Source organism: Perognathus longimembris, chromosome 17 (genome assembly GCF_023159225.1).
Source record: "Perognathus longimembris pacificus isolate PPM17 chromosome 17, ASM2315922v1, whole genome shotgun sequence".
Lineage (NCBI taxonomy): Eukaryota > Metazoa > Chordata > Mammalia > Rodentia > Heteromyidae > Perognathus > Perognathus longimembris.
Window position 1 is genome coordinate 23,860,814 of NC_063177.1, and position 14,529 is coordinate 23,875,342.

General features: G+C 44.4%; 1 protein-coding gene across 6 annotated transcripts in view; it reads right to left on the reverse strand.

Moving 5' to 3' along the window:
* Rffl (ring finger and FYVE like domain containing E3 ubiquitin protein ligase) overlaps positions 1-14,529 on the reverse strand; it is a 73,111-nt gene that overhangs the window by 16,280 nt on the left and 42,302 nt on the right. For 2 of the 6 annotated variants that reach the window (XM_048366280.1, XM_048366278.1), the window contains exon 1: positions 8,721-8,780. The exons of 2 other annotated variants lie outside the window; for them this stretch is intronic. In XM_048366280.1, the coding sequence (XP_048222237.1) occupies positions 8,721-8,748 (28 nt within the window). In that variant the 5' untranslated portion in view covers positions 8,749-8,780. Of the gene's footprint in view, positions 1-8,720; positions 8,781-14,529 lie in introns of those variants that run through there. 2 more of the 6 variants (XM_048366279.1, XM_048366276.1) reach the window with 2 other exon arrangements.

Genomic DNA, 14,529 nt, shown 5'->3' on the forward strand with positions numbered 1-14,529 from the left:
ACTTCCATACTCACACTGACTCTGATGGTGGGGGTATTAATTGCTTTATGCAGATAAGGCAAGCTGGGTACAGTGGTGTGTACCTGTAATAACAGCTCAGCTACATGTGGAGGATCAAAAGGATCACTTGAGTCCACTTGACCAATCTGGCCAACATACTCTATCTCAAAAAAAAAAAAAAAGTATAGATGAAGCAACTTAGGCTCAAAGAAGTTTAACACATAGCTAATATACAGTGTCACTTCAGCATCAGCTCTACTCTGGCTGCTTTGCTGATTGGAGATAAGAGCCTCATGGGCTTTCCTACCTGACCTGGCTTTGAGCTGCAATCCTCAGATCTCAGCCTCCTCCTGAGTAACTAGGATTACAGGCGTGAGCCAATGGCAGCCAGCAAGAGCTGAGATTCTAAAACCCCCTGTCTTCTGACTCCAAACCTAATGACCTTTTGCCTTATGCCTTGTTGACACTCGACCTGCCCTCCTAGGAGCAGATGATTTAGAAACTTCTTAGAATACTTGTTTCTTATGCAGGTCCTTTCTTTTCTACCCTCAAGTCCCAGGCCCACTAAGGCAGGCACTTCTTATCCATATCTGTACTGGATCCTAGCCTGTAGAAGAAGCTCAGAAAATGTTATCTCCCATGCTCTAGGCAGGGCCTCTTCGGGTTGACCAAGGCATCTTGGACCCTATTCCCATTTTACATCTCAAAGGGGCCACAAGGACTGAGGACTTCTATGCTCACATAACAAAGGATCCAACCCCTCACATGTCAGAATAATCTAAAGATGGTTAAGAGCAAATGTCCACTGAATAGAAAAAATATGCTGTGATGTGGGAGTGTTGAACTCAGAATGCAGCAGTCAGCGTGGACATTCTGAGCCTTAGCTCTGCTTATAGAGATAATAAAATGAAACATCTAATGTTACTATTCAATAATCAGGTCACACAAAAGAACAGTACTGTCTACTGTCTCACTGCTTTAACAAAGGCACTTTCATAGTCCAAAGACACAGTAAGCTGGAAGGAACCAAGGGCCCAACAGGTACAATGTAAGTTATGTCACAGAAGAAAGAAGGGGACCCCACCAGAGGGAATCACACCCTGGGACATGTGGATTCTAACCTTAGCCTTGGGTTCCTTCAGAGCCATTTTTAGCTTTCCAACATGGTCTTCAATGCACCTGTGCTATGTCCTTCCCTTCTGTACGCACCTCTGATTAATACCTCACTCACCTACTTGCCTTGACCCCGCTAGGACTAGGGACTGGAATGGTCTCACGGCACCCAGTCAAGACAGGTGCCTCATAAGGGACGAGGTAACAAACAGTATAAGAAATGTATCCAATGCCTAACATATGAAACTGTAACCTCTCTGTACATCAGTTTGATAATAAAAATTTGAAAAAAAAAAAAGACAGGTGCCTCAGCAAGAGCTAGTGAACTAGTGAGTCATAGACAATATTTAAATTTCCCTTAACCAACACATTCATTCCATTTCCTGAACATCAAATCTATGTCTCTCTGACTCAGTATCTCTTTTCTGAACATGCTAAGGTCTCAGAAGGCAAGGACCTAATCCACCTTATTCACAAGAAATAGTTCACATGGGATAAGGAGGTGCAGGTGGTACAGTAAAAGGCACTTCTTTGTTTGGCACAGGTTGAGAACTGAGGAGTAAGAACTTGCTGACTCTTTTTGAAATCTCATGTTGATAAGCATGTCTGGGGGAGGGGCTGGACCAGCAGCCAGGGTCACAGCCCTACTCTCCATGTAGGGATCTGTTATCTGCCTTCAAGTTATACCTTCCCAGTCTCCATGTTTCTCCTTTGCACACGCTGCAGGCCAGGAGGCACTAAGTAAATACTAGTTGCAACCATCTGCATTGTACATGCCTTTAACCATTTTCTCTGGGAGGGCAGAGATAGAAAATAGGTCCAGAGACTTCACAATTGCCATTTAGTTTCCCTGTCCCTTGTGAAGGGGCCCAGGCCAGGGGTGATTCATTAACTACTATGAAAAGCTCTCCTGGTGCAGCTTCCCTTCCCTGCACTAGGTGAGGGTGGTATAGCCATCGCTCTGAGGAGTTCACAGTCTACCAGGAAACTAGAAATGTAAAACCCACAAATGAAAGGTGAGGGTGGCCAGTGCTGACAGAGGTCTGTGCAGGGGCGGGGGAAGGGGCGCACAATGATGGAAATGCAGCTCGACAAGGGCAAGAGGCATGTCCAGATAGACTTCTCAAGTGAGGCGCCACATCTCAAAGTGAGAATACACAGAAATTATCAGAAAGCTGGGAAAAGGGGCTGGGGATATAGCCTAGTGGCAAGAGTGCCTGCCTCGGATACACGAGGCCCTAGGTTCGATTCCCCAGCACCACATATACAGAAAACGGCCAGAAGCGGCGCTGTGGCTCAAGTGGCAGAGTGCTAGCCTTGAGCGGGAAGAAGCCAGGGACAGTGCTCAGGCCCTGAGTCCAAGGCCCACGACTGGCAAAAAAAAAAAAAAAAAAAAAAAAAAAAAAAGCTGGGAAAAGAAGACATTTGGAAGAAGAAATAAATGCATTCACATTGAAACTAGAAGATGCTTGGTTGGGTTAGGAGTGGTGGGTATGGGTAGACCAGCATTTGACACAGTAAACAAGGAGCCGTGAAAAACCCTGCTTCTTGGGGTAAAGTCTGGGGCTTTATTTTACATGCAGTGGGACGTGGGGCAGGGGGATCTGCAGTGGTTTAGGTTTTATGATTTCACTTGTCTGTCAGAAGGCACTTGAGCAGTAAGCAGAGTGGAAAAAAGAGACCTGCAAGGGAAGGGTTAGGAGCAGGAGGCTGCAGCAGTCCTACTGGCAAGATGCAAGGACATGAGAGTAAGAGCTAGAGCAGATAGCTCTTGACAGAAGCAGCAGGAGGAGGACTGAGACTTCAAGGTCAGCCTTCCCTACACAGAGATCGTATCTCCAAAATATGAATAAATTAATAGAATAATGGAAAGACAAAGCTCCAGGATAAATCCGAGTTCCTTAATTTACATGCCAAAATAACTAGTGGAATCATTTGTTGGGATAAAGGTCTCAGGAGGGCGCATGTGCGGTGTGTGGAGAAGAGCACAGGTGGGGTAAGACCGACCTGGAACATGCTAGTGTGTGCTGGTGGGTCCACATATACATGTGGAGGCTGAAGACAAAGGTGGGAAGTCTTGTCTTAATGGATGTCTATGGCACCGGAGTGGGACTGGATGGTCTGGGCAGAAGAGAGGCTGGCTAGTTGGCAAGCTGATGAAAACAGAACTATAGAACTGAGGCAGGAAGGACACTCAGAAGGGAGAGAACTGAAGTGCACTGTGAATTTCAAAAATGACCCAGAGAAGAGAATGCAAAGAGGAACACAAAAAATCCTGAGGACTTAGTTTTGGGAAAGTATGAGTATGCTCTTGGTCTGAGCAGTTTAGAAACAGACACTAACTGATAACCACAGGTTGGAAAGTGAGAAGTGAGAATTACCAAGACTATAGAATAATTTTTTCAAGGATCAACTATGGCCTGGGCATAATGGTGCATCCCTGTAACCCTAGCCTCTTAGGAGGCAGAGATCAAGAGGATCACTATTTTTGTTTGGTTTTTGTGCCAGCCCAGGGGGTCCTGGGGCTTGAACTCAGTCAGGGCCTGGCCACTGTCCTTTAAGCTTTTTCTGTTCAGGGCTAATGCTCTCCACTTGAGCCACAGCTCTAGTAATAGCTTTTTGGTAATTAATTAGAGATAAGGGTCTCACAGGCTTTCCTTCCTGGGCTGGCTTCAAACTACGATCCTCAGATCTCAGCCTCCTGAATAGCTAGGGTTACAGGCTTGAGCCACTGGTTCCTGGCAAGAATCGCCATTTAAGGTCAGCCCAGGCAAAGAGTACTAGAGACCCCTATCTCAACCAACAAGCTAAATATGGTGACCTATGCTTGCCATTCCAGGTATGCTGGAAGCTGTAGGTAAAACAATCACAGTTTCAGGCTGGCCTGTAGGAAAAAAATGAGACACTACATGAAATTCTAAGGCGAAAAGGATTGTGGGTATGATCAAGTGGTAAAGTACTACCTAGCTCGGAGTTCAAACCACAGTATCTCTCTGTCTCTGTCTCTCTGTCTGTCTGTCTCTCTCTCTCTCTCACACACACACAACAAGACAACTGCGAAAGAAAGAAAGAAAGAAAGAAAGAAAGAGAGAGAGAGAGAGAAAGAAAGAAGGCAGAGCTAAAGAGGACCCAGCGTCATTAAGATAAATGTAGACATATTCATTGACTACAGAGGAAAGCCCAAAAGAGAAGCAATTGTAAAGAATTGTAAAGGAAGCAATCAGGAGGGCAGTAAGAGTGAGAAGAAGCAGAGAGTTAACTAAAGAGAAGTGTATCATCAACAGAAAGGTGAACAAATGAAAGAAAGATTTAGCTACAAAAAGAAAATAAGCCTTTGTGTGCCTGTAACTCAGAGGTCGAGTGATTGCCTAGCATACACTCTGGGAGAGAGAGAGAAAGAGAGAGAGAGAGAGCGTTCTACACATTGTAAAATTTTCCCTAAGAGGTAAGGATTCTGCCAGAATGAAGAAGCCCAGCTGGTAAGGCACCATCAGTAGGAAACAAGGAGGCCCTATGTTGTGGCATTTGGGAAGCAACAGCTAGGGAGGGCTCTGGGAATACCATAAAGGAAGGGATGAGGCCCTTGCCAGGGTAGGCATAGGACTTGGAATAGGCATAGACTTTGTGGCTGTACTCTGCCACCCTGATCCAACACCAGGAAGGTGGCTCCTAGGCTGGGAGTTAGGAGAGCCCAGCGTCCTCCCCACTATCTCCCTCCTCTCCAAGGGCTCCTCTGAATGTCCATGAAAAGGGGTACCTGGCCCCATTGAGGCTTGAAACCTGCCATTCTGTGACCACACAGGCCCCACACTCAGGTGGAAGATGAAGTCTTTGCTTGGGTTTCTGAGTGTCAGAAAGTGACTGGGAAAGGAGGAGGCAACAAGAGTCTCTGCTAAAAATCCCTGAGACTTCTTGGGCCTAACCAACAGGTGAAAGTCAGCCCACTAGCTTTTGCTCTATCTTTAATAACCTTTTAAATACCAGAAAAGAAACCACTGCTACTGTGGTCAGCTAAGAGTACTCTGCTGCCAAACTGGTAAGCTCCAAGCCTAACAGCACCTGTATTCAGGACAATTTCCAGGTGAGAGGTCATGAAATTAACATTCCAAGTAGAATGCTTGTCTCTTAGAAGCAGTGTAGTTTATCCCCCAGGCCTGCACCCCACTTCTGGTGCTAAAGAACTACAGGTAGAACCAATCAATTATGGGGTGTGGTAAACCACCACCAAACCCCACCCTACCCCCTTTTCACTTTTTGCCAGTATCAGAGCTTGAACTCCTCCTCACTGGGCTTTTTGGCTAGCTGGTGCTCTACCACTTGAGCCATGTCTCCAGTTCTGGCTTTTTGCTGGTTAACTGGAGATAAGCGTCTCATGGACATTCTGCCCAGGCTAACTTTGAACCACAGTTCTCAGAACTCAGCATCTTAAGTAGTTAGGATTACAGGCATGATCCAGCAGCACCCAGAATCACCATGCTTTGAAAAACTTTATCTGCTAAGCTCCTACTGACAGGAATTGAAGATGGAGCATTGCATCTCCACCAAAGACTTGAAATCTTTCCCAAACTGCTCTCACCCTGCTGAAAAGAGGGACTTAGGGATTTGATTCATAAAAAGTTGGACTGCTCTCCTACTGGGCTTTTCCAAAACCTTCCATTTTGCCTCTATACAGAGGAGAAAGGTGGCAAAGGCAGGCTGGAGCACAGAAGGAAAGTGTCTTTATTCCTGGATTAAGAGCCCAGTGAGAAGAGGGAGGGAGTGTGGGCATGTTGTCACCTAGAGAGTTATGCTGGAGTTTCCTGGGAGACATGGCTGCTGATCAGGAAATCTGCAGGGATAATCGCAGGGTAAGATCAATGACTGGCCCCTGCGCACTGGAAGCATCATAGTTAGAGGCAAGAGGGAAGATAATGCTATTTCTCCCCATTAGGTCCTAAATTCCTAAGTAATTTAAAAAACAACTTCTCCATTTGTTCACTTGCCCAAGGAAAATAAAGAGGGTCAGTGGCTGTTGGATTTCCTGGGAAGGCTATGGGAAGAAACCAATCTGCAATACAACTCCCAAACTATCTTGCTTGATCACCCCAAACTAAGGCAAAAAGGCACCAAGGCTTTCAACCAAACTGTCCAGATTTTAATTAATTATTCACCAAGGAGGTTCCAAGACAGATACATCATGCAACTAACACATTTATAGGAAACTCATTGTACGAGACTTTACAAATACCTCTAAATTGCCTAATTAAAATGGCCCAAACCTCAGGAGTAATTTGTTGTGACCTTTTTTTTCAGGTACTACATGTGAATTCAGGGCCTCATACTTGCTGAGCTGGTGTTCTTCCACTTGAGCCACACACACATACCAGCCTTTTTTTGCTTTTAGTTACTTTATAACAACCTCATATTTATGCCCAGAAACAGCCTGGGACCAAGATCCTTCTATCTAGGGCCAGGAGTGTGGTATAAGTGATAGAATGTCTGCTAGCAAAGATCCTCCTTCCTATACCTCTCAAGTAGCAGGGATTACAAGCACACACCACCATAGCTAGCAATGGCCTCAAACAATGATCTCTCTGCTTGTCTCCATCCTGCTAAGATTACAAGCACATACTACCACCTTTTGACGTGGATAATCAGAAAATGGAGCTGGCAAGCCTTACAGTCCTCTCATTTACTGAGGGCAGCACACCTACTGTCACTAATGCATTCCTGGAATGGTTGGCAGTCTCTATGCTGTAAGTGCACAAAGTTAGGGATCGTTAATACAGAATGGGCTTAGCTTCATCTTGTATATTATCCTTAAAAAACAATTAAAGTACAATAGTGAAGACTTGAGGGAAATGCTATGAAGGACTATCAATATGGCTTAGCTAAGCCTCCCTGAAATAATTGACATTCCCTATTGAATATGAAGAATCAATGGGGAAGGTGGTCATTCTCTACTGGAAGAATGCTTCATAATCTGCCACACCACACTAGGTCCTTTATCTCATGCGATCCTGACAAGATACACTAGTTGTTCCTGTTTTCAGATTAGAAAACTAAAGTTCAGAGGAATAACTTGCCATAAAAGTCCAGCCAGAAGATAGAAATGCCAGGGTTTGAATTTACATCCCCAGGCCTTGAAACCCATGCTCTGTAGGCTACAAGAAAAATCAGGTTACCCTTGGGGGTAGGCTAATACATAAGAAATGGTGGGGGGGGTGGGGTGCACAGAAGATTTTGGTAACATCTCTTAATCTGGATGCCAATTATATAGATATGTTTTCTTTGTGAGATTTCATTAAATTACACTGATAATTTGTATACCTCTTGAACAGTAAATTTATATGGGAAGGTTTTTTAAACCACCTAGAATATGTATAACTTGTAAACAACAAAGGAAACCATTTTGACCCAATACCATACTCTCCCATGAAAGCTCATTTTCTCTGCTTGCTCCAAATAAAAATCTCTCCAAACATGTGACTGTAGCTCCTTAACCTCGTATCTACAACATTCTCCAGCCTAGCTTTACCCAACCATTCTGCCTGCATTCCGAGGTCTCCAACGAATTCCAAGAAGACAGTTATGACGTGTCTCTGTCTCAAACTTCTCTGCACCGTTGCTTTCTTCCCTCCTCTTCAAACACCCTCCCCTCTTCTCACCTCTTAGCTTCCAGAACTCTGCACCCTTGGCTTCCCTCTGCTTCAAAGCCTCTTCCCTGGTTCTTTCCCTCCATTCTCACAAGCTGGGAGACCAGGATCCTGTGAGCTGCCCTCTCCATCCACCACTCAGGTGGCTTCCAATATCTTTCTTAGGCTAAAGATTCAACTCTTTATCTCTGTACCCCAGCAGTGGGCTGACCCCTCGTCTCTCAGCTGCTACATCTACATCCCAACCCCCACCCTGCCCCAGCCCCCACTCCTGCCTTTGCGTTTGCCATTTGTCCTTCTGCCTAGGCATAGCTAGTGCCTGGGAAGCATGCTTAGCTACATCTTGTCATCTGACCTGCAGCTTCACTTTCATTTTCTAATCTCATGCACAATGGTAGCTGGTACTAGCTGGTATTGAACTGTATTCCCTACTCAGAATAAGAATTCCATGAGGACAAGGACACAGTGCTCTGCCTTATTTCCAGTCTACTGTGGCCTCTTGGACAAAGAATGGCCTCCCAAGTTTCTGTTGCAGCTCTGCTTCTTGCCTTCTCTGTTCCTTCCCATCCTGGCGTCTGCAGGAACCCACCCCTTACAGGCTCTGCCTAGCCTTCTGCTTTCTTTTTTTTTTTTTTTTTTTTTTTTTGCCAGTCCTGGGCTTGGACTCGGCCTGAGCACTGTCCTTGGCTTCTTTTTGCTTAAGGCTAGCACTCTGCCACTTGAGCCACAGTGCCACTTCAGGCCATTTTCTGTATATGTGGTGCTGGGGAATTGAACCCAGGGCCTCATGTATACGGGGCAAGCACTCTTGCCACTAGGCCATATCCCCAGCCCCAGCCTTCTGCTTTCCTTCAGAACTTTCACAATCTGTAGTTAAAATTGTTACTTGATGTACAGTCTACCTCCTGGAGCAGAAATATCATCTATCTTCTTTTTTTTTTCTTTTTCTTTCTTTTTTTTTTTTTTTTTTACCTGTGGCATCTGGCACAGCGAACTTCATAGTAGACACCCCAATACTTTCTGGAATGAATAGACTAAGGTCAGACAACATTCATATTTCATCAGCACAGCTGATGAGACATGTACTAGTTATCTCCCCATAGGGCCAAAGTACTTCCTCAGTTTTTATGGTGAGAAAGTGACAAGAGAAAAATTCCTTTGTGAAAAATGAAGGGTTGCTAGCTTTGGACAGGTTTACTTATACTTTCTGAGTTTTTCTCCTCATTTATATGAAAGATAAGACCTACCATGTTAGAGGGTAAGTAGGGAAGGAAAGTAACCAACTAATCAATACTAAGTATTTGGAGCCTAGCACAGGTGGCTCATACCTATAATCCTAGCTGCACAGGAGGCTGAGATTTGAGGATCACAGTTCAAAGCCAGCCCAGGAAGGAAAGTCTATGAGTCCTTTATCTCTACCACCAAAAAGCTGAAAGTGGAGCTGTGGCTCAAGTGTCAGAGCACTAGCTTTGAGGAAAAAAGCTCAGGGACAGTGCTTAGGCCCTGAGTTCAAGCCCCAGGGCTGGCACACAAACACACACAAAAATAAATATTTGATGGATAGTACATTAAGTAAGTTATTAAACTATAAATTATAATTCTAAAATGGCCTACAAGTTTCACAGCAACCATGAGCTGGGCAACCCAATGTCTTTCCTCTGCTTACCCATGGGGCTGTGGGGGGTGGGGGGGCAGGGCTGGGAACAGCTGATTACACCACCTAGTGACAAAGAATCACTTGTTTCCTAAGAACTCACCTTAGATTTAAAATCATCTCTCAGCTAATAAGGCTGCTTGCTTGGTTTAAAAATAAGTTGTCCACTTGTGCAGGAAAGTTGAACTCCTTTGAAATCGTTAAAATTTAACACAAAAGTTCAGGTTGCAAGTAGAACTTTCCAATAAACCTACTTGAGGCATCACTCTGAACCCTGGGAGGATTTCAAATGCTGGTGACACCACAATGATTTGCCCTGTAAGTAGGCAACCTGCAGAGTGAGCCCAATCACCAACTGGTCTCAGGTGTTGGCATGGGGACAACTGGCATGTTCTCTCTGATGCTGAGATTCTCTTGGAATATTTACCTCAGAATAAAGAATTCAGAACATCTAAATCACAGAGGTAGAACTTTAGAACCCAAGACAGAATAAACAGCATGCTCATGAGGTACATGAGCTGGGCATAAACAAGAGCTGTTTCACAGGACTGGAACTCAGCAGGGGAAAAACACTTCCAAAGCCTTTAAATCCAGACATTTTCTGTCCTCCAAGGCAGTCCACTGCATGTGGGCAATGCATATTTCCTAGATGAGAGTTTTGAGGGTTACATTTTTAGAAGACTAAATAGTTTGGAAGAGGGTGGAAGTCCCCACATTTTTTAACTTGCTTTAGAATCCATGAAACTTGACCTTAAATCCTGGTTCTCACCCAGAGTGAATGTACTTGAGAAAGTTGCCTCTGAGCTTCAGACCAACAACAGTAAACTTCCCCTCATAAGCTGACCACAGAGAGGTGCTCAGAATAAAGAGATCATACCTTTTCCAGGGCTTCCAGCCGTCCATAAAGAGTAGAGGGTAGGCTAGACATGCAGTAAATGGGAAGCACTGTAAACTGTGGGGTTAATGAAGATCAGAGCTGCCTTCCTCCAAACCAACTATGAGCCTATTTGTACACAGACATCAATGACTTCAAAGACACTAGGCCAAGCCCTAGAGGCTCCTTCCTCCCCCACTCCCAGAAGTTATGTTTTAATAGGAAGGACTGAAGCTTCAGGAGTGAGATAATCTCCTGTTCTGTTATTTTAAGCAACAAGAAAAAACTAGAGTTACTCAGACTTGAGCTTTCTCAAGTTCCTCTCCAACTAATCCTTTTTTTTTTTTTTTTTTTTTTTTTTTGGCCAGTCCTGGGGCTTGGACTCAGGGCCTGAGCACTGTCCCTGGCTTCTTTTTGCTCAAGGCTAGCACTCTGCCACTTGAGTCACAGCGCCACTTCTGGCCGTTTTCTGTATATGTGGTGCTGGGGAATTGAACCCAGGGCCTCATGTATACGAGGCAAGCACTCTTGCCACTAGGCCATATCCCCAGCCCTCCAACTAATCCTAAAAAAAAAAAAAAAAAAAAAAAGCAGCTTTTTGTTTTTATTTTTTGTGCCTTACCTCAAAGCCTGAGAACTGTCCCTGAGTTTTTTGTTTGTTTTTTACTCAAGGCTGGCACTCTATTACTTAAGTCACATATCTACTTCCAATTTTTTCTTGTTAACTGGAGATAAAAGAGTCTCACGAACTTTCCAGTTCTGACTGGCTTCAAGTTCCAATCCTCAGATCTCAGTAGCTAGGATTACAGGTGTAAACCTTATTTAAAAAAAAAAAAAAGTAAACATGGTATTCAGTATACACTATGTAGAAAATGAACTATGCAACTTGTGGGCAAGGACAAGAGGGGGAAACGAGTCAAATGAAGGAGTATTATTGTCCAAAAGACAAATGTATGCATTACCTGTACATACCTTAATAATAACAATAAAACATATGTGGGGAGAGAGAGAGAGAGAGAGAGAGAGAGAGAGAGAGAGAGAGAGATTTTTTTTCTTTTGCTTGTTTGTCCTGGGGCTTGAACTCTAGGCCTGGCCACTGTCCCTGAGCTTCTTTTTTTTTTTTTTTTTTTTTTTTGGCCAGTCCTGGGCCTTGGACTCAGGGCCTGAGCACTGTCCCTGGCTTCTTCCCGCTCAAGGCTAGCACTCTGCCACTTGAGCCACAGCGCCGCTTCTGGCCGTTTTCTGCATATGTGGTGCTGGGGAATCGAACCTAGGGCCTCGTGTATCCGAGGCAGGCACTCTTGCCACTAGGCTATATCCCCAGCCCCCCTGAGCTTCTTTTGCTCAAGTCTAGCACTCTACCACTTGAGCCACAGTGCCACCTCCAGCTTTTTCTGAATAGTTTATTGGAGATAAAAGTCTCACCTCACAGACTTTCCTGCCTAGACTGGCTGTGAATTGCGATCCTCAGATCTCAGCCTCCTGACTAGGTAGGATTACAGGTGTGAGCTACCAATGCCCAGCTAAAATTACGTTTTTTTAAAGAACATTTTGTACAACACTTAATATGTGCCAAGTGAGTTGACCTGCACCTGTTCCATTTGATCCTACAAAAATTAGAAATAAAATGCTCATTTGATGAATACAGAAACTGGGCCCTGAGGTACAGATCAGGGTCACACAGCTAAGGGTCTAACAGATGTGCCTCCAACTTTCTGACTAATTTGAGGTCCTACAGGAAGCGGGAGCTGCTTGCACCATTACACTACCCACAGTTAGCACTAGTCATCCAAGACTTCCTGGCAGAGAGGACTGTGGAAGCCACCAACATATCTACCAATTCCTGCCTACTTCTAACAATGCCAAGAAGGGTACCTATGTACCAAGCCAATACTTAACACTTGAACACTTTGAAAAAAGGACAATATTTAGTAGAAAATCTGAATCCTACTTTGCATAATTTCAGGATGTTAGTGGTATAGACACCCAACTTCATGAAGACAAAGCCTTTAATACCAAAGACACTTATCAGTTTCTATTCTTGCCCATCTCTATTCTAGTGGAGAGGGGTGGCTGTCAATCCCTGGGCTCACAACTTTCTTCTCCTTGCTCTCAGCTCAAGCCACCCCCTTGTTCTTTCAGTCCTTCAAATGTCCAGCTTATTTTGGCATTAGGAATCTCCCCCAAGTTTTGGCAGCCTGGACCGCTGTCCCACCCCTTTATGTATCATTTTCCTCTGGAGGGAAACCTGCCAGAGCTTCATCTTCGTACCTGTGCCTCCAACTCACTCCTCGGGGGATCTGTGCAGCACTCCCCTGCCAACACTGCCTGAGAGCCAGGAGGAAAAAAAACAAGCAAGCTGGGCACCAGGAGCACAACGGTGATCCTAGCTACTCAGGAGGCTGAGAGCTGAGGATTGTGGTTTGAAGCCAGTCCAGGAAGACATGTCCAGGGGATTCTTATCTTCAATTAATCAGTAAGAAGAAAAAGTAGAGCTGTGGCTCAAGTGGTAGAACCATCAGCCTTGAGTGAAAAAGCCAAACAAGATTGCAAGGCCCTGAGTTCAAGCCCCAGTACTGGCATCAAGAGGCCTGCAACTCATGGTGACCACCTCCTGGGAAATGAACATGTACTGTGTCTCACCCACCAGTTAACAATCAATACATTCTTCTGACAGTATTTTTCTCCCATAGTTACACAGGTGTGGAAGGTGAGACAGGAAATGAATGAATCCATTTCACAGCTCCATTCTTGGCCTTACTGCCAGTAAGTATAAATGCCACTTACTCATCAAATTATTAACTATGGTAACAATAGAGCTTTTAGAAAAGGACAGAAATTCACACTCAAAAGCTCCACAGTTATGATTCCAATGATCAGCAAATTAAGGGTTTTAAGTACCTATAACCTTTATGGAAAAGATCTAGGACTAAAATGTCTACCTAAGGCATGCTGAAATTAATTCTTGAAATGTCTTAAGATTACTGGGAAAACAAGAAAAGCACAGCAACAGATTGTCCATCTAAAAAGTATTGAAAAATGTTCAAGCTGTCAGTTACCAGAGCAGCAGAGAGCCAGCACAGGCAAAGCCTGGAAGAACAGGCTGTAACTTCCAGCCATTTCCCTAAAAGAAAGGCGAGGTATCAGTCCTTTGTTGGGGTGCTACAATGGGAACTGCAGAGAAAAACATGAAAACAAGTACGCAATCATAAAAGCTGACCTGTACCAAATACACCGGGTCTGTCATTCCTGACTCATATAGTTCAAGCAAGGTAGGAGGACAAGCAACACAAGGACATGAGCAACAGGACACCAAAGGGTCCTGGGGTGACAAGCAACACGAGCAATAGGACACCAGAGGGTCCTGGGGCGATAAGCACTCAAATGGCAATCTGAATAAGGGGGACAGAAGGGAGACCTCACTTCCCACCAGCAGTCAGTGAGCTCTCTTCCTGAAGTGAAAACTGTTGTAAACAACTGAAAAACATACATAATAATCACGAATTATAAATGTTCTTGGAAACTCCCTGGTTTCAACTAGTGGATGACAAATATCTGCAGAGGGATCTCAGCATCTGCTGTGAAGTTCAGGGAAAAGGAATTCTAACCAATGGAGCCATGCCAAAATATCACCCTCGGGATCTGACCAATTAAATGGCTGCTTCTTAGTGTGGCGTTTAGGGGAGATGACAGATTGAACAATGCAGCAGAAAAACCTACTACACATTCATTTCAACCCAGGCATTTTGCCCCAAAGGGCAAGTCAATCAGGGAAAGAAAGCAGTTCAGAGTAAAGTCTTGGAACAATGCTGAGAAAAGAATAAACGGGCCACAGTTTAATTACTGTAGGATTCTTCTTCCAAACTAATTGATAATGAAGCTTATCAGTATACAGAGGCTATGGCTCCCAATGCCCCAGTGCAGGAAGCAGGATTCATCAGATAAGCTTTTCTGAACCTTCTGCCTGAAGAAAGTGCCTTTACATATTATGATACCATCACAGGGACTGACTGATGGGTAGCCATGATTTTCAAAAACAGAAGTCAAGGACCAGAGGAGAGGGTTTCTGGAGCTATACCCTGGGACAAGGCAGCAAGCACTTCAAGACAGAAACTCCATCTACAACCAAAATGATGCAACTGCCTTTCCAAAACAGGCTGCCCAAAAGTTAATGTGCCCAAACATAGATCCTGCCCTTAACTTTTAATTTCCTCAAAACAACGTAATTGAAAAGATTAAAGCAATGCATTATA